Below are 25,936 nucleotides of genomic sequence, written 5' to 3'. Positions count from 1 at the left end.
TTGGACCACAGTTTCTATGGCAATGTGGCATTTAAAAAGACTGATTCAAGGACACAAATGGATGTCAGAGCATTTTAGTGAGCACAAGGGAGCAGTGGAAGACTACATCACAAAGTGATGGTGTTTTTGAGGTAGGAGGTGTGATGCATCCAGGGACCAGATAGATAAGAAAATTGATCAAATACTTAGCTGCAAGAGTGAAAGGCCATGCTTGAAATGTGCTACAAATATCAATCACAGTTTGGAAATCCTGGAGTGAGAGATTCATACAGAGAAGGGTTAGAGAGGAGTAAATAGTGCCCACAGTCTGGAGACAGACAGCCAAGGTCAGGCCCTCACACCACTAGAGTTTAGCTCACTCTGGAAAAGGTTAGCATCTCTAGGCCTCACACATAAGACGAAGGCAGTTTGAGGACTTGGGAGAGAATTACTGGAGCTAACAGGAGTAGTGATTTCAGCATAGAACCTGGGACCTGGTGTCCTGAAGTAAATGTTAGCTCTTGACATGCACACATTTGGAGAAGCCCATGAACCGCCCCCACGTGCTTACCAAGGACACCAACGGAGGAGATGGGTCGTGCTGATGCTGTTTTCCATGAGGCCCCAGAGGGAGTGGACCATTTACTTGCATTCTTTTCAGCAAAGAAAGCATATTGCAGGGCTCTAGCCTGCCCTGATCCCTGAAGGTACATAAACAGCTCCGCTTCCTCCTTGATGCCCACTTCATAGGGATACTTCACAGAGGCCTGGACTGCACGGACACAAGTCTCCGGAGCCAGGCACCCAGGGTACTGCTTCTGCATCTTTGCAAAGGCTTCCCTGAAAATGGTGTCCATGTTGGGCAAGCTTGGCACTGGCTTGTTCAAGATTCTGCGGGATTCTAAAGGTTGATCTGAAAGGAATAAGAATGATCAGAGATTTGGGAATGTTACTTAAACAAAGGGACTAGATTATACAATAACAATGATAATCAATTCCAAAGCAAATAATATTTATTAATATATTTAATGGGACACGAATACCAAAATCTTAGTCATTGTTGTAACTAGTCATTCAAGATAGAATTTAACAGATTCAAGACAATTTTAAGTTACTTTATTCGAATGTGAAAGTAACATTCTATTTTTATTCCAAGGACAATGTTATAATAGATTAAATATTATTGTGTCAAAGAGTCTAACACAACAACAGTTCTGAGATAATATCTGATATACAAAATAAAGTTAACTCAATTCTTATGACTAAAAAACCTTTAAAACACATATAAAAGGGGCTGGAGCTGTGGCTCAGTGGTAGAGAGCTTGCCTAGCATGTGTGAGGCACTGGGTTTGATTCTCAGCACCACATATAAATAAATAAAGGTCCATTGACAACAATATTTTTTTAAAAAACACATATAAAAGAATACAGTGTGATATTGATGCAAGGGTAGGCATATATATTAATGGAAGAGAAATGAGAGTTCATCAATAAATCAAATTATGGCTAATTGATGTTTAACACAGGTGGAAAGCAATTCAATGGAGGAAAGGAGAGTCTTTTGAACAAATGTTGAATACCCATATGCAAAAAAGATTAATTAATTAAACTCAGATTGTTACCTAGCAACTTCTGTAAAACCTCAAAATTAATCATAAATCAATTGAATGACTAAAACCATAAGAATTTCTAGAAGAAAACAGAGGGATATATATGTGATGTTGGTTAGATGGTGTCTTCTTATATACAGCACCAAAAGCATGATCCATAAAAGAAAAATAATCAATAAGTTGAATGAAATAAAAATTAAGGACTTGTATTCTACAAGGGACCCCATTAATAAAATGACATGAAGATCCACAGTGTGGGTGAAAAATTGAAGTGGTGGGCAGGATAGTACCATCCCACAAATGTCTATGTCCCAATCCCTAGAACCTGTGAACAGGTAAACTTAACTGGCAAATGGAATTTATAGGTAGGATTAAGATTAAAGGTTTTGAGAAGGGGAGATTACCCTCTGATATCTGGGTAGGCCAATCTAATCACAACTGTGATGGGAGAAATTCAACAACTAAGAAGGGCTTCTACCATTATGATCACTGAAAGAAGCCCAAAGCAAGAGATTACATATCATAGGATGCCATTTATAATATGCCCAGAAAAGGAAAATGTATCATAAGAAAAAAAAATGAAACAATGGTTGTCTAGGTGTTGGAGCAGGAGTCAGCAATAAAGAGCATAAAATAACTTTTTGTGAAAGTGAAAAAGTTTTAAAATTGATTAACAGGGACAGTTGCAGAACACTGCATAGCAAATTAGGACTCATTGAAGCCGTAAAAGTAACCTGGAAATGAAAGAATTGAGTCAGGTACAGGATCTTTCAGAAGATAACTGTAACATCTTATAGAAGAACACAAAATCAAACCTTAATAAAGAAAGACCCCATGTTCCTGGATGTAAATATTTAATAATATAAAAATATAAACATTTTCCACATATACTATATAGGAACATCTATTCAGAACACTTATGGTTCTATATTTTACTAAATAATTCAACAGGATGAATCTAATGTTTACATAAAAGAATAAATGTGTAAACTCTAGGTATTAGAGAAATTATTTTTTCAACGTGCCACTGTCTCCAGAATAAATCATTATATGAAAAATGTACAGAAAATCTACAAGCACTTATAAGGCAGCTCCATTACAGAAAAACCTATGACTCTGACACCATGTGTGAACATATATCCCCAGGGATGGAGCCTGGTCTGGATGTCTTCATGTGCACACGGGCATTATGTAATCTCATCCCTTGCTGTAAGCTACAAGGCAAGACTATTTCCTAATACTTGATTACTTGCAGAGTCGAGAAGAATACTTTTCAATGAATGATGTCCCACATGGTAAGAGCAGCATTCAGAAGAGGAGCAAAGACAGTGGTTATTAGCATGAGGGCCCTGCTTACTCTGCTGCTTTGGAGACACATGAACTGTACCCAAGAGACCCACAGATTACTTGCTCAACTGTTCAGTGAGTTAGCCCAGTCCTCAGTGTTGAGGGGGAGACAAGCTCAGCAGAGAAGGCTGGGATGGTCTACAGTCTACTGCTGGTTCCATTCACTGGTGGCCTAGAAGGGAGGCAAGAGAGGACAGTGGGGAGAGCAGGAAGGGGAGGACACGTGTGTAGAGGGCAAGTGGATGAGGAAAGAGGCCCAGCTGTCTGCATTGTGACCTGAACCTGTTGCTGGCTTAACCTGTCCAGAGCTGGAGCTCTGTCCTGCCACACTGCTGCAGCTCCCACCATGCCTGGGGCTGCCTCTCAAAGCACAGTCACTCTTGATTCCTTTCAAGAGTTTAAGACATTCAGATGGCCTGGGGCCCACCAAGACTCAGTTAAGATCCTTAAGGGTGGGGCCAGAGCAGGATGATTTTTAAAAGAGTTTTTAACAGTCGCTTTGAGCTATCCCTCCTGGAGATCCAAGAGCAGGGGGGGTCAGCCACTATATCAGGACAGCTGCAGGGTCTGGCAAGTTTTCTGAGGCCAGAAATTGGAAAGAATAAAAGGGGAAAAATGAGCAAACCAACCAGAAAAGAAAAGCCTGCTTAATGGAATGAAGCAATTATTTCTGACCCACATCATCCTGTTATCCTGGGATCCTCAGAACCTCTCAGGCTGTGTGTGGGCATCCTGGGAGCTCTCCCAGGCACCTGTCCAGGACAGCCTAGAGCCAGATGAAGCACATCCATGGGACAGGTTTGGTCAGGGCGCAGACAGCCAGCTTTTCCCTGCCTCGTCTCCTGTCTCTCTCTTTCTGTGGCTGTAGTTGAAGGATGCTGTTTTCTTCCACTCTGGGTTGTTTCACACAGAACACAGGCAAAACTTCCCCCTTACGTCTACAGAGAGAGTTGTTGAGAAAGTATTTATTCTACACTCAGACCGGTTAGTTTTAAAGTCACTCAGACTAGCACTGAGTGGAATGCTTTTTCTTTAGTCACTGTGTATTCTTTCACTTTGAACCATGGTGAGAACTATCAATTTTGACTTTTACTAACCTGTTAAATAGCTATACACAAGAAATTATGATGTCTCTCTCTCACCTGTGTCCCGTGCAGGTGATGGGAATGAGGTTCCCCTGGATGGAATGGGTTGGTTGAGACATAAAAGCTAGGAAAACATGGAACAGGGAAAGAATCACAGGACACAGAAAATAATTTCAAAAAGTGAGGGCAGGACAGTCTAACTAATCAAACAGAGGATGGAGCTTCTATACTGAAAAGGCAAAATGGACCCCGCTTGCTTGATTTATATTGGGGAACATCAAAGGCATTCCCTAGAATGTTCTTTACCAAAAAATGTTATAGGCGGGCTCTCCAGTTCCTATAGGGTTATGCTCATCTCCGGAGATACCATGAGGGATCTTCCTAATAGAGCAGAAATAAAGGTTATGTGCCTTGGGCAATCTATTGCATGGGAGAGCCACAGATATTTCCCAAGGTTAAACCTAAATTCTCCCTGGATGCCATACCAAAAGAAGACTCTCAAGTAATTCACGGGTGGCTTCCCACATCACTCTGCAGTACCTACAGAATAAGAGAGTCGAGTGGGCAGGTCAGCAGTCCTACCCAGGGAAAGGGGAAGAGAGGCACTGCCTAGTGATTCAGGTGTACTCATAACTGAACTCTTTCATGGACCCATTCACATGAATTTTGACTTCATTCTATTTGGGATCATAAAGATGAAGATGAAGTGTATTCTAATTTTTATTAAAACGTAGTGTAAAATTGTACTTAAGGAGAAAAAAAAAAAGATTATTTCTCCTTCACCCTTCTACTAACCCGACAGGAACAGATTCTCTCTGCCTAAGCTAAAGAGCGGACTCAGCATGCAGTTCACAGAATTCCTTTCCTCAGACACACAGGACCGTCTGTCTCCTTCCTAGCTGTGATAAGCAGTAGCCTCTGTGCATCCTTGAGGCTCTGCAAAGGATGAAACAACTGTACAGGCTTCAGGGAGGTCACCCACAGTAAGTGTGTAGCACGTTAAGGGGAAGCTCAATGTGGACATGTGCTGAGCCTCCAACATGAGACAGAGTCACTCTTCTGTCTTTAAACTTGTTTATATAAAATGTTCATAGAGAATAAAATTAAACTACAAGAGCAAAAGATAAAAGGAGGCGGGAGGCCCAGGAAACCACTAAGGTTTTTTTAAAAGCCACAAATCCAAATGAACAAATACACCAAGTTCTTTGGGCAGAATTGGAGTTCTTCAAAAGGCCAACAGCCCAGCACAGCCTCTACCACATAGACACAGAGAGAGCACCGACTTGAGGCTGCCAGGTAGATGTGCCCTGGGCCCATCCCTGCTGGATAGGGGGGCACAGAGCCACAGGGTGTTGGTCTTTGCTCTTACTTGCAGCTTCACGCCGGAAATGCACACATGGGGACTAGGAATTCTCACTCAGTTCTGGGACAAGCCAGCTGCTGGCCACATGCAAGTGCAAACCGATGGCCTCTCACAGGACCCTCCCCTTTCCAGGTGAGCCAAAGCAAGCAGGTCTGACCCAGGAATCCTGCATTCCTCCACTAAATCTATTGCACTGCTATAGACTAAGGGGCTTCGTATAACAAGAAAATTAAGCTGTGTAAAGCTAATTAGCTAAAACAGCCAATTTGCCAGGATATGTTAAGTTTGTAGAGAAATCTGCAGTACATTAGTAGACCCATTCGTAGATATGTAACCTCTTACACTCCCGTCCCACCTATATCTGGTTCCAAAATTGATGAGTGGAATAGTAACCATAGGATATAAAGAAGGAAATTCCCTATCTCATGAGATATAGAAACTAAGTATGTCTTCTTAACCTTTACTTTTGTTTGTTTGTTTTGATTCAATATTTGAGTAGTGACTAGGGAAAAAAGGCCGAAATCAAAATTTTTCAAATGAATTTTTTTTTTCAAATTTTTCAAGTGGAAAAAGTGAATTAAAAATATTTGTACTTATTGTTTCAATTAAGATATCATTCACATACCACAGAAGTCATGTGGCTTTTTAACCATGTTTTTCATAACTGACTTGCTGATGTCTTTAAGACCGCACTCAGGGGCTGGGGATGTGGCTCAAGCGGTAGTGCGCTCGCCTGGCATGTGCATGGCGCTGAGTTTGATCTCAGCACCACATAAAAATAAAATAAAGATGTTGTGTCCACCGAAAACTAAAAAATAAATATTTTTAAAAAATCCTCTCTCTATATTTTTTTTTAATTTTTATTTTTTTTAAAGAGAGAGAGAGAGAACTATTTATTATTTATTTTTTGGCTGACACAACATTTTTGTTTATTATGTGGTGCTGAGGATCGAACCCGGGCCACACGCATGCCAGGCGAGCGCGCTACCGCTTGAGCCACATCCCCAGCCCCTCCTCTCTCTCTTTAAAAAAAAAAAAAAAAAAAAAAGACCGCGGTCAGTGCTTGCACATCACGTGGAAAAAGTAGACCCCAGAAAATGTAATCTCCTTCTTACCCCTATGATCCCTACTCAATGGTTCTCAAATGGTGGTCTCCAGAACACAGCACTAACATCACCTATGCACTTGATAGAGACAAATTCTTTGCCCCCACTCTCCATATATTGAATCAGAAAGCAATGAGTGGAGCCTGCAATCTGTGTTTGAAGTCGTCCAAGAGTTTCTGCTGCATAGGAAAGTTAAGGAACCATTGTTCCATATCAAGACAATTGCACCAGCATTACAGAAGCATAAATCTCCTTGTATTCATATGTTTATTTATGATAAATGCATATATATTTAATAACTAGTGCATTAGTTTTTTGTGGTACCTCTCCATCAAGTCAATACATCAATTTTGTTTTGCCAAAAGATCTCATAGAGCTATATTTAAAAGCAAACAACAACAAAAAAGGGAAACATAAAAAGAAAGAATAAGCACACAATCTCCAGTGAACATGAAAGGAACAAAATAAATAGGCACAGCTAAATTATGCATTTTGTGAGAACCTAAGTGGCAAATAGAGATAAAATTCTGAGTCAGTCCTGTTTTGATCAGTCTGATTTCTCTACCATATCTCTAGCATTTATTATCTATGAGAAAACAGCACCAAGCCATCACAGGATTTCAAACACTGGTACTCATTAAAAAAATAAACAGTAAATGTCCTGGAAATTTTCTTGGGACTCTAGTCACTGAACTCCAAATCTGACAGGGTGAGGCTGCTCAGAGGAGAGCAAGGACTACACAAAAGAGAACCCAACCACTAGAGCCTTTGTGGTATCAGAATATGATTTGAAAACAATTTTGTGGATACTTTTCCTTTTACGGATGAAAAAAACATAAAACCCCACAAGGAAATTTGTTGTGGTCCACATTTCTTCTGATGTCTAAGCCCATTTCTCTATTACACTGCACCCCTTGCATGCTGGCCCAGCCCCCCCTTTCTCCTTTCGGTCAATTAATGGCTTGGGTAATAGGGAGAGATAAATATTAAAAAAAAAATTAAGGATTTTCATTATTTATTATCCCAGTACAACTTCTGATAAAAATCTACTATAGTGAGGGCTGGGGTGTGGCTCAGCAGTAGAGCACTTGCTTCCCACATGTGAGGTACTAGGTTCGATCCTCAGCACCACATAAAAATAAGGTTTAAAAAAATCAATTATAGTTCATTATACTGGTTCCTTATACAGATAGGTACGTGAACACCCAGACATTTGTGAAATTTCACACCAGGCCGTTTTCTTCTTAATACTACGTGTAAACATTTTCTCAAGTTCTTCAGTTTTCTTCAAAGACACAAGTTTTAGTGGCTGAATAGAATTGTCTCATTGAGATTGATCATCTTTTAGGTAATTAATTCCCTAAAATTAGATTTTTGAGATGTTTCCATTTGTTTTAAAGGTTTTTTTTGTTTGTTTGTTTGTTTTTTAGTTACACATGGACACAATGTCTTTGTTTATTTATTTTTATGTGGTGCTGAGGATCAAACCTAGTGCCTCACATTTGGGAGCCAAGCGCTCTGCCACAGAGCTACAACCCTAGCCCGTTTCCATTGTTTTTCAATGATAAAGATTCAGTAATCATTACTATGCTTGAATCTTTTTATATTCTGTGATGATTTCTCTAAGTAAATTACCAGGAATATAAACGCTAAGTAAAAAAAAATATGAATACTTTTATGCCTTAGTATACCAATGGCCTATTGACCTGTAGATAGGATGTATTACAAATAGTTCAAGGAAATCTTATTAAATATTCAGCCTCATTCCATTAGTTTTCTGTTTTTTTCTAATTTTCTTGGCAAAAATTAGTGACTTTTGAATTTTTTCTTTCCATTTATGATGTTTAAAAAGCATGTGAGAGTTAACTACACATTTACTTTACAATCTAGTTACCCAATTCTCTGGTATTTACCTAACAGACAAAATAATATCTATTTATAAGCTGGTGGAGGTCTAGAGTAGAATCAACTCAATGTCCATCAACTCATAAACACATACAGAAATTGGGGTTTTCCCATTTTATGGAATATAGTTTAGTAATCAAATCTAACCCAATATATGCAACAATACTATGACTCTATAAACATTACACTAAGTGAAAGAAGCCAGACACAGAAGACACCATACTGTATGCAGGATTCCATCTACATGAAATTCTAAAAAAAAATAACACTACAGTGACAGGAGACAGGTCAGTGGCCAAGGGAAAGACAAAGGGACTACCAGAAAGTGGCTTGAAGATACTTTCTTAGTGTGGCACTGAGCACACGATTGTGCACCGTTACCAACACTTACCACCCTACAGTCAACTTGGATAAATTTATTGTGTAAACTGTAAAAAAAAAAAAAAAAAATCTCCTTTAAACTGCTTTGGCTGACTGACAGCAGCACCATTCCCAGAGGCAACCATGCCATTTCTGGTGAATCCTAACATACATTTTGCACATAGACCAACAGTTTTATATATCCATTCTCCCCAAAATACATTCTATCCCCTCACCTCTTTTTATAACAACAGTGGCAAACTATCACAAATGTTGCTTTTTTCACTAAATAATATATCATGGGTTCATGCCACATCAGTACATTCATTTTTAAGTTCAATCATCCTCTATCACATGGATGTCCCATAAGATATTTAAGGAGTGTCTTGTTAAAATGGACATTTAGCTTATTTCCAATCTTGTGAAATTATCATCATTATCTTCTTACCTAAAATTCTCTGGGCAAATTTGACTGCTGCTTCTACTGGGTCTGAGTTCACAACTTCATCCAGAATGCCCAGTTTGAGTGCATCACGGGCCAAAATGTGTCTTCCTAAAATAAAACAAGTCAAAGAATATGAGGTTAAAGTGAGAATCTTGTTCTCTCTAGTAGAGAAGGCTGTCTTTCTAGGATATAAACATCTACTATGAATTGCCAGTCTCCTGTGTTCAGGGTGGCCCCAGCAGCCTTAGTATTGGAAGGAAGGTCACCTCTAGGGAGTTACAGAAATTGATCAGGGTTTGCATCACTATAGAACTGGGCAGTTCTTCACCACTTATAAGATGTGATCTGATGTGCATATTCTGAAGTACAGGTGTGGCCTTAAGCACAGGGCCAGAAGGAAGGAGAAAATGACAGGCACTATCTTTCTTGCAATGCACAATCCTGACATCAGAAAAGCAATCATCAAATCAGTCTTGGTGGCAATAATTCCTGGGTCTTCCCTGCCCTTACAATATTGGCAGATGCCACCTCTGCAACAAAAACCTCCATTCCTGGGTCCTATGAGTGCTTCAAAGAGCTACAAATGGGTTTTCATGACCAGGTGAACAGTTCAGTGATTTCCAGGGGTCCTGCTGGAAAAGCAGTATTGGGGCACTTTTCTGGAAGTGCCTTGAAAGCAGGCTTCCAGATCCTCTCCTGTAGTGCAGAAGGGGGTATGGAGTAGGTGAGTAGTGTCAGGGGTCAAATGTCCCATGTACACAGTCACTTTGGGTGAAGGTTAAGTAAATCAGCCTAACCAGGTTAGGGGCACTGAGGGGACATAAATGGAAGACAGAAAACTAAAAGGATCTCTGGGACAACAAAGCAGGGGAATAGGAGCCACCCACAGATGGAATGAAAAGCTCTTCATCTGTAATGATTTCTTTCTGGCTTGGATTTCACAAAAAATGAAGGAATACCACTACTGTTGTCCCAGTGTCAGTCACATTCCAAGCAAACTTATTCTCTTTCAAAGAACTAAGATGGGCAAACCAAATCCTCAGGCTGTGCTTTAAACTTGTTTTCCCTTGGGCCGCCCTCAGTGTATATGACAACTCCTGCCAACAGGCTCTAAGAAGAGCACTGTGTAGGTCAATGTCAAGAGATCCCAAGGCAAGAATTCTAAATCAGACACTTTAAATAGTTCACATTCTGTAAAAGGAACTTATAGCATTATAAATTAAAACAATTTGTAAGTTGATTTTTAAAATAAATTTAATGCTTTCAATTTTTCTAACTGTTCCTTCATATTTTATAGGATTTATAAGTCCCATCTCATTTTATTTTAATTAATTAATGTACTTATTTGGGGGGAGTCAAATCATTTTATTGAGGGAATTGGAGGTAAATAGTAAGTACTAAAGAAGCTCTAAAAAGGACAGTGAAGGTGGATGTCCTTGGCAGGGCCAGATCTTGCTGTCTCCAGGGAAAATAAGCTACCCACATCATTTTAAAGAATAAAGTCAGGGCTGTGGATGTAGCTCAGTGGTAGAGTGTTTGCCTAGCTAGCATCCCTGAGGTCCTGAGTTCAATCCTCAGTATTACAAAAGAACAAAAAAGTAATTTTTAATGCATATACAATATTATTTTCTAATGTATACACAGTTTTCATAGTTCTTTTGTCAAAACATGTAGATTTTGCTGGGCATAGTGACACATGCCTGTAATCTCAGCTACTCATGAAGCTGAAGCAGGAAAATTTACAAGTTCACAGTCAGCCTGGGCATCCTAGGGAGATCCTGTTGAGACAGTGAGCCCCCCCCCCCATGACAAAGGACAAATGCAGTCCTGGGACTTAATTCATAGCCTGTCAGCTATTACATGTGTGCTATATGCTTTTTCCTGCCTTCCAACCTTGAACTCATAGCCTGTTCCCCATAGAAAAGTGTGGTATGTTTCTTCTCTATCCCTCACTCCATAATCTTACTGACCTCAAAGACCAGGTACATCCCTAAAGTTAGGATGCCTTTGCCTTAATATCTGCAAGGATCAACTAGATAACAGAGTGAAACTATTTGGGGATTGCTGCAAATGGCTAATGACAAATTCCCTGGCCCCTCAACCTGTTACCCCCATGATTTTGCTTTCATCTACCCCTCCCTCCCTGTGTCCTCCTAACAGCCAGCAACTCATCTCATTACAGGACAAGGATGACAGGATGAAGCATCAGTAGGACAGACTGTAACATCTGGCTCCAGACTGAGAAACTGATTGCCCCTCCCTGGAGGCTGAAGTGCTCACACAGAAAAAGAAACACTTTTGTAATGTACCCAAAGTCAATTAAAGTTTCTAAACTGTAGCCCACTCCTCCACACAAATAAAACTATTTCTTTCATTTATTCAGAGAGGGGATGTTATCTCTACCAGAGTTGACTCCCCCTCCTTGAGGAAAAGTTCCCCAACTAAAGCTTTGTCTGTATATTCTATCCCTTGGACCAATTTTCCCTTGTATTTTTCTGGTATCACCGTTTCAAAATAAAATTTACAAAAAGGGCTGAGGTTGTAACAAAGGGGTAGAGTGCTTGCCTAGTGTGGAAAAGGCCCTGAGTAGAATCCCCAGTTTTGCAGAAACAAAACAAAACAAAACAAACAACATATTTCTAGTAGCAATTCTCATATGTCTAAGTCGTATGGCCCTTCACATTCTTAAAACTTATGAAGGACTACAAAACGTTCTTGTTTGTATAGGTTATATCCATCAATATTTACTGTATTAGAAATTAGAACTGAGAATTTTTTAAATTTAAAAAAAATTTTTTTAGTTGTTGGTAGACATTTATTTTATTTATTTTTGTATGTGGGGCTGAGAATCGGACCCAGTGCCTCACACATGCCAGGCAAGTGTGCTACCGCTGAGCCACAGCCCCAGCCCTAATTAATTTTTTAACATGGTCCTTTTTTTTTTCAGTTGTAGATACACACAATACTTTTATTTTTATTTATTTTATATGGCTCTGAGGATCGAACCCAGTATCTCACACGTGCTAGGCGAGTGCTCTGCCACTGAGCTACAACTCCAACCCTATATGAAATGATTTTAAAATAATAATGATAAATCATTATATGTAAAAAATTTTTATACAAAATAACTAAATTTACAAAATTTTTAAAATTTGCTTCTTTTACTATATATATAGTCTAACACCAAGATCCTTATCCTAGTTTTACTCAGTAAGGGTCAGACTTGAGAATAATAATATATAGCTAAGACTTACAGAGTCCTTATACATGTCTAGGCAGGTTCTAAGCACTTTCTATGTATTGACCTATCTGATCTTCACCACATCATCATAGGGCCAGTACTATTATTATACACACATGTGAGAAATCTAAGGAAGAGAAAGGTAAAGTCACTGATCCAAGATGGCAGAATTAATTATACTTGTTTGGAGTAAATAGATGTATTTGTTCTTTTCTCCAATGCTTCCTCAACTGAAAGCCTCCATAATCTTACAAACATTACCATTTGACAAATCTAGGGTTTAGTGTTACATTGTTCATCTTCTCCACTGAAAAGAAAAACTTCTATTTGTAGCTAATATCTTAAAACTTGGGAAATGAATAATTCAGTCATTTGTAAATTTAAACTGGAAAATTCATCCTGAAAATCTTGGCTTTAACTCTAGTTGATATTAAAATTTCTAAGCCATATCTGAATACAATGTTCCCTATATGAACACAGGATCTATGAACAGTCACTTAAACTGTAATACAACCCTAAATTTGATGCACACACACATACGCTTTCCTTATGGAGTTTTTATCATGTCTAAGAGGGTTCTAAGCACATGATGTGTATTAACCTACCCAATCTTCACCACATTACTATATGGCAGGTACTATTATTATCCACATATGTGAGAAATCTAAAGAAGAGAGAGGTAAAGTGACTGACCCAAGATCTCATAATTAATGAGATTGCACATGAGATCTTTGTGGTAACATCTGAGAAAGTCTCAAGGAAGACACTGTTTCTATTTTACAGATAAGATAATTTATAGACAAAAATTTAAAATATCCCCTTAAGGTTATGTGGTAGCAAAAGTGGTCAAGCCATAATTTTTTGCTGGTTCCACCTCACATTGGTCTATATAGTCACGGGCAAGATTTACACTGACCTGATGTAATTAAGTCAAGTGCAGCAGGAATTCCAATGAGTCTGGGGAGAAGCTGGGTTCCTCTTGCACCAGGAAGAATTCCTAGTGTGACTTCTGGGAAGCCAACATGAGCCTATCACATTGAAGGTATAAAGGCCAACAATGAGATAATACATTCAGATTTAAGACAAACTGGATTAATATCCCTGGATTTTCTATACCCTCAAAAACATTATTTCATTGGATTCAGCAAGAATTTCCACAGGGAAAATTAATGTATACCCCCTCCTTTAATTAACAGCACAAGCAGAACTGTGCTGGGTTTCACATGTCCAAGACTTCATGCTTCCTAGATATCTCACACATTTCTTCTCTGAGTCAATTATGACCTGTCTCAAACAACAAAACAATAGCCTCCAAGAACAGTTTTCTAGGAACCTGCAAAAGCCAGGAAGCATAAAAAACCGAAAAGAGAACCAACAGAATGGGTTGATAATATTGGTAAATTATAGACAGTGATAAAGGACTTGTATCTAAAATATACCAAGAACTTTAACAACTCAATAATGAAAAAGTTAAAAAAAAAACCCAACCAATTAAAAATGAACAAAGGATCTGAACAGACATGTCTTCAAAGAAGGAATAAGGACAAGGAGAGGTATTTAATATCATTAGCCATCAGGGGAATGCAAATCTAAACCACAATGAAATACAACTTCACACCCACTAGAATGAGTACAAGAAAAAAAGCAGACAATAACAAGTGTTGGAGAAGATGTAGAGAAGACAGAGCACTTATACATTAATGGTGGAAATGAAAAGGGGTAAGTCACTATGGAAAACAATTTGACAATTCCTCAAAGGTTAAACAGAGTTATCGTAAACCCAAGAGCAATGGAAACACATGGCCACAAAAATCTCTTATGCCGAAAAAGTAGGAAAAACCCAAATGTCCACCAGTTGATGAATGGATAAACAAAATGTGGTACAGCCATACAATATATTCAGCATCAAAGAGGAATAATGAAGACATTCATCCCACAATGTGGGTGAACATGAAAGCATTAAGTGAAAGAAGCCAGTCACAAAAGACCACATGTTGGATGAATCCATTTATATCAAATATCCAGAATGGACAATTCAACTGATACAGAAAGCAAATTAGTGGCTGCTTAGCATTAAAAAAAGAAGAGGATACAAGGTTACCAGTAACTGATCCAGTTTCTTTTGGGTGTGATGAAATGTTCTAAATGTGGGAATGATTGTACAACTCTGTGAATATATTCCTATACTGCTGAGCTGTACGCTTTACAGGGGTGAATTGTATGGTAGGTGAATTACATCTCAACAAAGGGCACGTATATGCACACATACAGGCCCGACAGTAACCTCAGTTTACACAAGAGGGTGAGCTTGAGTCCTTACCACCCTGCCTTTCCCAGCCATTTAAAAGTGGTCAAAGCTCTGTTATTCCTTTACAGTCACAAGGGTGGAAGGAAGCTGCCACATACCCAGATGGTTATGCCAACAGCTCCAAAATACCTTGTCTATTTGAGCCTCTCTCCCAAGAGGTTTACCTGTCAGTGGGTCACCACACACATTCCCACTGTTCATCCCAACCTCCTGACTTACTAGTCACTGAGATCTCCCCTCACTCTACAGAAGGCTGGGGAGAGAGGAACAAATTAAAGGAGCACTTGCAATATGCATGTGTCTTAAAAATCTTATTTGAACACTCTATGGAATATAGTACAGGTTGAGCATCCTGAAATGCCTGGGATTAGAAGTGTTTTCAGATTTCAGATTTTGCAATATCTGAATATACACAATGATATCTGTGGATGGGACCCAAGGCTAAACATCGTTATGTTTCATACACACCTGATGCATATGCTGGAAGGTAATTTTATACAATATTTGAGTGTGCCTGCCTTTTAATGTTCACCTACCACAGGAGATGGATCAGGTATGGAATTTTCCACTTGTGGCATCATGTCTGCACTTAAAAATTGTTGGATTTTAGAGGCTTTGGTTTTGGGATTAGAGATGCTCAACCTATGTATTTATATGATGGAAAATTATGTAACCTTTTAAAATGACATTTTAAAAGAATGTTATAACAAAAATAACATGATTTCTCATCAGAAACCATTGAAGACCAAGACAGGAATGACATTCAAAGTACTGAAAGAAAAAACTGCCAAACTAAGAATTGAATAGCCAGCAAAATACCTTTTGAAAATGAGGACAAAATTAACACATTCCAGATAAACAAAAATGGAACTTATTGCTAGATCTGTCCCACAAGAAATTCTTCAAGCTAAAATGAAAAGATACTAGAGAGTAAGCTGAATTCACAGAAAGAAATGAAAAATACTCATAAAGGATAACTATGTAAGTAAGCATAAAAGACAGTACTAATATATTTTTAAATTTATAATTCCTCCTTTCTCATATCATGGAAAAGACCACCACAAAAGCAATAAGGATAAATCTGCATTGATGGGTCTATGATATGTAAAAAGATGATTTGTGATAATAACCACATAAAGGGAAGCATTTTTTGTATTCTATCAAAATTAAAGAGGTCTGAATCTGAGCTAGATTGTTAAATATTAAGATGTTAATTGCAATCACCAGTACCACCATCTCTCTCTCTCTCTCTCTCTCTCTCTCTCTCTCACACACACACACACACACACACACACTCAATTCAAAAATATATAGGAAAAAAACCCAGAAGGGACTTAACAGGGCACACTATAAAATACCTATTTTTCACAAAAGAAAGCCCTAGTGGAGGAACTGAGGAACAAAGACAAAAACACAAAACAAATAGTAGAGAGGCAGAAGTCAGTGCTTCCTTATCAATAAAGATGTTAAATGTAAATGTATGTTAAACTGTCCAATTGAATGATGGGATAAATGGGATATAAGCATAAAAATACAGTATACTAAGTACAATAAAATCCCAAATGTTGGTTTAAAAAAAAATAAAAAGATACCAAAGCAGGGAATACTTGCAAAGAACAAAATTACATAAGAAAAAAGACTAATAGAAAGTATAACAGAATGAAGTTCCCCTTAGCTTCCTTGGGAAGCCCTACGGTGAAGGTTAAGGGAAGCAAAGAGACAGAAGGCTCAGAGGAGTGGCTATTTACCAACCAGAATGCAAGTGTTTCAGCCCCCAAACAATAGCTGAACCCCTACAGGACAGCTCAGCACCAGTGCTGGAGATACCCAGGACTTTTAACCAGAGAGCTAACCATTCAAAATGCCCACCTCTGATGCTCATGGCTACGGTTAGAACTTGCCCTGAAGAAAAGCCCCACACCAACCTCCACAAGGAGACTCAGCTGTTACCTCTGCATGAGCAATCCTATAGTGACACCCCAAGGCCAGCTCCAGTCCCCCTCCTAAGGCCACGCCTTGGATAGCGGCTACCACGGGCTTCTGGTATCTCTGTATTTCATCTACTATACTTCCCAATCGAACGCCAGAGGATCTAGGAGCACTGAAACTGTGGATATCTGCACCTACAGGACACAAAGACAAAGAAAAAAGAGGGTTGAGAAAGACAAGTGCTTTGTTATTAACACAAGGGACCCGATCACTCTTAGGAAAGCTTAGACCTCACTGAATCCAGGAGACACTTTGTCCTTATACTGGAGATACACAAAACAACTAGTCCAGGAAACACAGAATTAAATGAGAGAAGGAATCTCTACTAGGAATCCTGTAACCATCTCTGTCTTTCCATGGTAGGTAGCAACTCTAGCTTTAAGCAAATTTAAAATTAAAGCTTAGAGAAGGGGTTCAAGGAGTCTCCACCCAAGACTATCCTTCTGAGATTGAATTGGCCTCTCATTGTTTGCATGATCTGTTTTCAACCCTGTTCATGGCAATTTAGTCTCTTATCTTTGCTAAGAGCGTGAGTCATTATAATACAAAATGCCAGGGTAAAATATATACATACTTGTGAACTATATGTCAATCAACGGGCTTAGAATTATATCTTGATAGATTTTTTTTATGATTAGGGAAACTAACAATATTTCTTGCTTTTCCTGAGTATCAAAATTAACACATGCATTATAGAAAAGTAGAAAAATGCAAAAAATTATAAAGAACATATGGATCACCCTAAATATTACCACACGAAGATAATAATTTAAGATGTGGTGAATTCATAGATTTTCCCCATGCTTATATAAATAGTTTTGTAACCTTGAATAAGTTATTTCATCCTTGTCTCAATACCTTTCTTAAACAACTGATTTGAGAATTGAATTAAAGTTTAATGGTATTTTGAATATTACAGCATACTGTAAAGTCTTATTTTACATTTTATATTTTCATGTCATCATACATAGTGAGCTTTTTTCCTATAGCATTCTCTATTCTTTGAAAGCAATAAGTATGGCACCAGTATAAAAATTAATTATTTCATGCTTAGCCTATTCACCTATTCTTTTTCTTTTTCTTCTTACTACCTATTCAGGGCATCAATTCAGGGCTTTTGCTTTTTTCTCACCAATCCTTTGTATTTGACTTTCCAGCCCAGTGTTTTGTGTGTTTTTAAGATTCCTTTTGGTTCTAGAGAAATGCGATCAATTCTAATTTGAGCCTCAGGCCCATCATTCCTGCAGCTTCAAAATGAGATGGAGTCTCATGGCTAATAGAAATTAACATTTATTAGTAAATATATCAGGCTCTATGCTAAGGGTTATGGTTTGGATGTAAGGTGTCCCCTGAAAGCTCAAGTGTGAGACAATGCAAGGTTCAGAGGAGAAATGATTGGGTTATAAGAGCTTTAACCCAATCAGCAAATTAATCACCTGATGGGATTAATTGAGTGATAACTGAAAGCAGGTGGAGTGTGGCTGAGGAGGTAGGCATTGGTGGTGTGGCTTTGGGTATATATTTTGTATCTGGCCAGTGCAGTCTCTCTCTGCTTCCCTCCACTACACTCTTCTGCCATGGCGTTCTACCTCACCTCAATCCCCGAGCAATGGAACTGGCCTTCTATGGACAGAGACTTCTGAAACTGTGAGCCCCTAAATAAACTTTTCCTTGTCTAAAATTGCTCTTGTGGGGTCCTTTAGTCACAGCAGTGGAAAAGCTGACTAAAACACTAAACAATTTCATATAGTATGTCACTTAATTTTCAAAACACTTAGTTTAACAATCTCCCTTTAATGAGTAAAGAAGTTAGGTTTTGAGATGTTAACTGATGAATTGAGACATACAACTAGGCTAAGATTTATACTCAGGCAGTCTGGTTACAAATCCTGATGCTTAAATGCTGTATTAGAGTCTTCTACTTAACATATAAGGGTGGAGTGGAGTTATTATTGCTCCAATTTGACAGAAACCAAGGTACAGCATAGAAATCTGTTTTAAATTATTTCCAGCACAGAGAAATCCAATGATTTTTGAATACTGATTTTATATCTAGCAAAATTGCTAGATTCTTTTCTTAATCCTAATAAATTTCTGATAGATTTTTTTCCCTTACTCTACAAACGTTACTATATCTTCCTTTCTTTTTTTTTTAAAGAGAGAGAGAGATAGAGAGAGAGAGAGAATTTTTTAATATTTATTTTTTAGTTTTCGGCAGACACAACATCTTTGTTTGTATGTGGTGCTGAGGATCGAACCCGGGCCACACGCATGCCAGGCGAGCACGCTACCGCTTGAGCCACATCCCCAGCCCCTTATATCTTCCTTTCTAACATTATTTTTCTAGCTCACTGAGCCACACAGGACCTCAAATACACTGTCAAGTAGAAATAGTAAGATTAGTCAGCTTTCAATTCTTTCTTATAAAGACAGTCTTCAATTGATCATTTTCTTGATATATGCTGATTTTTTTAAAAAAGGTGTTTTAACTGGTAGTAAACTAGGTAAAGAAAGGAAATGTTTCAAACAGTTTTTATCTCAAATACGTGTCAAATGGTATTGAATATTTGTCCTGCATTTCTTGAAATAATCGTGATTGTTCTGGTCAATCTTTTAACAGGATGAATAACATTAAACTATTGTTCAACCAATTGGTATTTCTAGGACATAAGTGATATATTATACCATTTATATACTGTTAGGTTCAGTTTCAGAATGCACTAAGATTTTTATATTTACATTTATGAATGAAATTGGCCTGTGATTTTTGCTTCCTTATACTGACAAAGTAAAGTATCAGGGTCAAGCTTATGTTAGTTTCTCAAAAGGAGTTGAGACGTGGACTGGGTTGAATAGTGCCCACCCAGAACCTGGGAAGTGACTTTATTTGGAAATACGGTCTTTGCAGATGTAATCAAGTTAAGAAGATGGTGGCCCTGTGTAAGTTCAGGAAATTTGATATGGACCTATAGGGAAGAAAGCAATGTGAAGACAGAAGTAGCAGACTGGAGTAAAGTATCTACCAGCCAAGGACTGATAGCACCACAAAAAGCTAGAAGACGCCTGTTATCCAGCCACTCCGGAGGCTGAGACAGGAGGACTGCAAGTGCAAAGCCAGCCTCAGCAACTTAGCAAGGCCCTAAGCAACCTAGCAAGACTCTGTTTCAAAATAAATAAAAAAAGGGCTGGGGATGTGGCTCATTGGTTAAGCATCCCTGGGTTCAATCCCCAGTACAAAAGAGGAAGAGGAAGAGGAAGAGAATGGAGGAGGAGGAGAAAAAGAAGGAGCAACAGCAGCACCTAGAAGAGACAGGAAGGATTCTTCCCTAAAGCCTTAGGAGGAAGAGTGGCCCGGCTGATATCCTGATTACAAATATCTAGCTTTCAGAGCTGAGAAACAATCAGCTTCTGTTGTTTTAAGCCACTTGGTGTGTGAAAATGTCTTAAAGTGGCCCTAGGAAACTGAAAAAGGCAGGGTTCCCTTCCCTTGGATTCTCTAAAACATTTGTGTGACATTGGAATAATATTCTCCTTGACTTTATAGCAGTTTGCCAAGGAAGTCATCTGGACATGAAATTCATTTTGCAAGATTTTTTATTACTGATGGCATTTCTCTAATGGTTATAGAACTTCTGGGGTTTTCTATTTTTCCTTGAGTCCATTTGGCAAGCTATATGTGTCTCCTGCTTCATAATATTGTCATTCTCTTTTTTAGTGATGACACAATCTGCAGGGATAACTTTATGATCTCTCCTCAAATGCATTGCTCCACCTTCTCTTTTTCCTTGATCATTCTCCCCAGAGACTTCTCAGTTTTATTAGTTTTTTTCAAAGAACTAACTTTGACAGTGTTGCTCCCCTTGATTCACTCTTGTTTTTCTATTTTGTTAATTTTTTCTCTTCATTATGTCCTTCCTTCTATGTTATTTGGGTCTGTTTTACTGTTTGCTTGTTTTACCAGTTTCATCATAAAGATGTTTAGCTCGTTATGTTTCAACCTTTTTTTTCTTTTCTAATATAGACTTTAAAAGCATTTTTTTCCTTTGGTCTTTTATATGGCTTCATCCCTCAAGTTTCAAATGTTTTCACTGTCCTTCAGTTTAAAATATTATTTGAATTCCATTAAGATTTCTGTTTTGACTAAGAGGTTAAAAAATTAATTTCCAAACATAAGAGATTTTTAAGTTTTATCCCTGTTATTCATTTCTAGCCTAACCCCATTTTTGTCAGAGAATATATTCTAAATGAAATTTATTGAGACAGGCTTTATTTTTTTTTTTCTTTTCATTTTGGTGCTAGAGAGTGAACTCAAGGCCTGGAGAAAACAAAGCACAAGCCCCATCACTGAGTTAACCCCAAACCCAAGACAAAGACAAACCTTGATGATCCAGGCCTCACTTGATTTTTGTAAATGTTCCATATGTAATTGACAACTGTGTATATTTTCCAATATTTGGGGTGCACCATACTACATATATCCATTAAGTCAAGTCTGATCATTCCTTTTTTAGAATAATATTCTTTTCTGTCCAGGAACTCTGATTACATTCTATTTTCACTTTCTTACAAGAAAAATCAAGTTCTCTATAATTCTGATCTCTCTTTCTGTGCTCCAAAGTCAGAAGTGTAAGTTTCTAATGAGTAAATGATTTTATAGCTAGTTAATGGTTGGCACATTATTTTAACTTCTCAGACTGGGTATCTTCATTTGTAAATGGGGATTATAGAATTTACACAGCATAAAAATATGATGTGTGTAAGAATGTTATTATTTTCATTATAATCAATATATAACCCGCACAGTACTAATATCTATTGTCATGATTCCACTCATCTCTGTCTTTTCAGGCTACCATTAATATACATTAAATACCACTGGTAGGTGAAATTCACTAAACCCTAATATCCATGTGCCTTCTGTCAAAGAGCTTCATACATTCATTGATGGAAAAAAGGAAGAGGTGCTATATCATTGAATAAATTACGACTTCAGATATTGTGGCCACATCTGAGCATCTTCAGACAATGACCCAATAAAGCAGTACCACAGGCACTAAGGTGGATGCCCACCAGAAGGAAAAAGAACTTCATTTTAAGACTCTGTGTGAACAGTAACCCTTGCTGATCATCTTCTGTGTGTAGATGCTGCATGAAGAGAGTTTAGCGAAGGCATCTCACTGAACCTCTCAAACACCCCTAACATAGACATTACTGTCCCTACTTCATAGATAGAGAAGTTGATGTTCAGGAGATTATGGAGATAGGGTGGAGATGTGCAAAGCCAGTATATGCACCAGCATGTGTATAGCAGCAGGTGTCAGGACCTAAATGTCCACCAAAGTCGCAACTCAATAAAAAAGAGACAAAGCCAGAGTCTTCTCTGCGTCTCACCTGGGACCTGTTTCTTTCTCTGCAGTGTTTCTCAGTCCCACTCTACTCTCCCGTATCTACCACACACATTAAGTTATTACCCAGAGGGACAGCTATTGCAGTATGGATCTTGGTCTGTGACATAGAGATAATGGGAGAGGGTCAGACAAGTGTTACCTGCACAGAATATTCCATTTTCTCCAGATATCACTATGGCTTTTACTGTATGGTCGGATATGGCCTTCTTTAGTCCCTCTTTTATTCCATTGAGTACAGTCAAACTAAAAGAAAAAAAATCACATGTAGCAAAAATTCATAATTAAAGTTCTACCATCTCAGAGTTTTTCCTTTCCTAATACTGAAACTTTAAACAAATGCACATTGTATAAAAACCATAGAAAGTTACCATTAAAGCTCACTAATTTGTTCATCATACAATATTGTCTATTGTGAATTAAGCAGTGAGCTAATTATATGAGTCCCCCTGAAAAGTAATATTATTTTCTTGTACTCTGCTCTAATGTTAACCACTTAGAATCAGCACTAACCAATTTTAAAATATTATTACACTTACTATAGAAAAGTGCAAACCTACAAACTGACAAACATACACAACGATCACGTAAGATGCAGTAAGGTAAGTGCTACACTAAAGATACAAAGAAAGTGATGAGGAAGTTCAGAGGGGAGCAAACGACTTTCAATTTATCATACTGACAGAAAGAGAAGAAAAGTAACAAGAGAAGTAGTCCAGTGCCGCAGCCCGGCTGGCTGGGCAAAATAACCGGGGGGGTGACGAACAACTTGTGTACGTTGATACAGCAGGAGAGGGAGCTGTTTATTGTAGGCCAGGAGCAGTATTTATACATTCCACACAGCTTATCTAATTAGCATAAACTAGATACATCAGTCAACCAATAAGGAATCTCCACACTTAATGGCTCGCTGGTGTTACTTCACAAACCACTCCCTCTGGCATTTTGCCAGGAGCCATCCTGACTTGTTTACAGACTCTAACAGTCCAGGAGATGTGGCAGGGGCTGCTGGTTACCTCAGATATCCATCCCTCCTTGCCTTCTTCAAATAATGAAAATGCCTACATTTTAGTTGAATACATTGTAGCCCCACAAAGACTACATTTTCCATCTTGCTTTAAAGTAAGTTTGACTCAAGGCCTTAAGTTCTCGTCAATGAACCATATTTATGCAATTTTTGTGAAGAGTCCCTAAAGGACTGAATATACTTTTCTCTTTTTTTTTTTTCCCTCTCTCTCTATACCTGACTGAAATGCAGATGTGATAGATAGATGGGGAGCATCCATATTGGACCAACAGGTAAAAGCCATATAATAAGACAACAGAGCAAAAGATAGATAGAATTGGGGTCATTAATGTTTGTGAAGCACCAATATCATTCCAGGACACCAGTGTGAGAGAAATTAATTTCTTCTTATTTAATTCATTTTTGAGTTTTCTGTTACTGATATTTAGTTTAATCCCAAATAATTAAGGAGGTAAAGGACAGAGAAAGAAAGGCCATGTACAACAATAGATTTTTTTCAGTTTTCAGTATCTGAGGGAGTCATCCACAGAAGAGACAGTTAAAGCCAAGACTGTAAGAGTCCAGAAAATAAAAAGAAATTTGACCATGGGCAGATTCTCTGGATTCATCCTTGTTCAAGGAGGAGGAGAGGTTCAGTACAGTAATCCTGCACCAAGGACACCAAGTCATAAAGACCAATGGCGGGTAGATTTTCCATGAACCAGGAGATTAACATGGAAAAGGAATAGTGACGAAAAACAGTGAGTACTGTGCAATGGTTATGTCTGAAATGTCCCCCCAAAGGCTCATGTATTGAAGGTTTGGTCCCCAACACAGCCATGTTCAGAGGTGGGGATTTGGGGAAGTGTTTGGATCATGCAAGCTCTAACCTCATTAATGGATGAATCTAGTAAGCAAACCATAATCAGTTCTGCCTTGAAATTCTCAGAATTGTGTACAGTTTTCTTATGTAGAAGGTGAAAACAACCTGAAATAAGAAAAAAGAAACGAGGAGGGGGGGAACCTCTATAAAAGCCCTATTGTTAAGATCAGCAATTATGAGTGAAAACCCATGTGGAATACAGTAGACACTTGCCCTTGTGTATGATAATTTATTTTACCTACTTGTTTTTCACCTCTTAACCTAGAGGAAATCAAACAAAACCTCTTGCTTTTAACTGGTTAATTAGATGTCAAATATGATCATAAAACCAGATTCTGGACAATTATATAATATTGAAAAGTCCATGGCCTATGTAGGCAGCCCTCTAATCTGTGGAAAGCTGGTTACAGGAACCACCCCTCTCCAACATGCCCAAATCACTGCTCAAGTCCCTTATGAAAAACAGTGTAGTATTACCTACCCACATACCATCTCTAGACAGCTTGTAATACTCAGTGAAAGGTAGATTCATGTAAACAGTTGTTAAATAGCATTGCTTAAGGAATTACAGGGGAAAAAAATGATGCTACATGTTCATTAGGGAACCAACCACCATAGTCCTAACCACATTTTCTATTCAAAGTTGGCAAAATGGCAGATGTGGAACCCAGGGATACAGAGGGCTGGCTGTATTTCCTTCTGGGTAAAGGATGGCTATAAAATGAGCCAAAATTAGTTCAGTCAGTGCCACTGAGGACAACAGTTTGCTTTTTCCTATTTCAAACAATCTTTCCAATTTATTTATATTCTTGTTAATTGTAAATACCTCAAAAGTAGGGAAAAAAAAGAAAAAGGAGCCAATTGTAACAGATAACTGCTTTACTAGATTCTGCAGACTGACAGGGACCACAGCCTCCCAGCAAGGGAAAGGCCGCAGGGTCTAAGGAGGTATTTTCCCCCTTAACACTGCCAGGTATTCCCCCATGGAGTGTGGGGGAAGATGCTGACTGCAAGGCTTCAGCTTCTGTGACCACAGCAGGCCTCTGCTTTGGGGCAACTGGGGTTTTATTTAGTTAATGAAAGTTCATCATCAAGTCTGTGGCTGTAACTAATGTTTTTTTCATATAAAGAAACAGAAAACAGAATGTGTCAAACTATTTAACAAGTTTTCATATTTTTCATTTATCCATATGTATATCTGTATCTTCAGTTGTTATATAAAACATACAGTTTCTTTCTCTTTGTTTTAGGTTTTCAATTATTTTTACTTATCATTTATTTAAAAAATTTTTATTTATTCTTATTAATTATACATGATAGTAGAATTATTCTGACATGTTATACATATATAGAGTATAACTTCTCATTCTTCCGGTTTACATGATGTAGAATGACATTGGTCATGTAATCATATATGCACAGGAGGATAATACTGTCCAATTTGTTCTATCTTTCCTATTCCCATTCCCTTTCCCTTCCCTTCATTCCCCTTTGTCTAATCCAAAGTACTTCTATTCTTCCCAACCTCCCCACCCCCGCATTGTGAATTAGCACCCACATATCAGAGAAAACATTTGGCCTTTGGTTCTTTGGGATTGGCTTATTTTGCTTAGCATAATATTCTCCAGTTCCATTCATTTACCGCCAAATGCCATAATTTTATTCTTCTTTATGGCTAAGTAATATTCTATTGTGTATATATGCCACATTTTTGTTATCTATTCATCTATTGAAGGGCACCTAGGTTGGCTCCATAGCTTAGTTATTGTGAATTAAGCTGCTATAAACATCCATGTGGCTGAGTTACTGTAGTATGCTGATGTTAAGTCCTTTGGATTTAAACAGGAGAGTGAGATAACTGAGACAAATGGTAGTTCCATTCTAAGTTTTCTGAGGAATCTCCA

The 25,936-nt window shown here is 38.2% G+C and overlaps 1 protein-coding gene across 1 annotated transcript in view; it reads right to left on the bottom strand.

Annotated features, from left to right (window-relative positions):
- The window catches only part of Ehhadh (enoyl-CoA hydratase and 3-hydroxyacyl CoA dehydrogenase), a 35,087-nt gene that overhangs the window by 2,780 nt on the left and 6,371 nt on the right, over window positions 1-25,936 (bottom strand). Inside the window, exons 2-6 of the mRNA XM_046462586.2 lie at window positions 22,286-22,389; window positions 16,700-16,872; window positions 13,358-13,469; window positions 9,204-9,308; window positions 551-892 (exon numbers count right to left, since the gene is read on the bottom strand). Coding sequence (XP_046318542.1) covers window positions 551-892; window positions 9,204-9,308; window positions 13,358-13,469; window positions 16,700-16,872; window positions 22,286-22,389 — 836 coding nt within the window. The remainder of the gene's footprint in view (window positions 1-550; window positions 893-9,203; window positions 9,309-13,357; window positions 13,470-16,699; window positions 16,873-22,285; window positions 22,390-25,936) is intronic.

The sequence above is a fragment of the Marmota monax genome, unplaced genomic scaffold (genome assembly GCF_021218885.2).
Source record: "Marmota monax isolate L192 unplaced genomic scaffold, Marmota_monax_Labrador192_F-V1.1 WCK01_AAM20220418_F8-fsc00100, whole genome shotgun sequence".
In the NCBI taxonomy this organism is placed as follows: Eukaryota; Metazoa; Chordata; class Mammalia; order Rodentia; family Sciuridae; genus Marmota; species Marmota monax.
The sequence above is the reverse complement of the archived record's forward strand: the minus strand, read 5'-3'. Positions and strand labels throughout refer to the sequence as shown.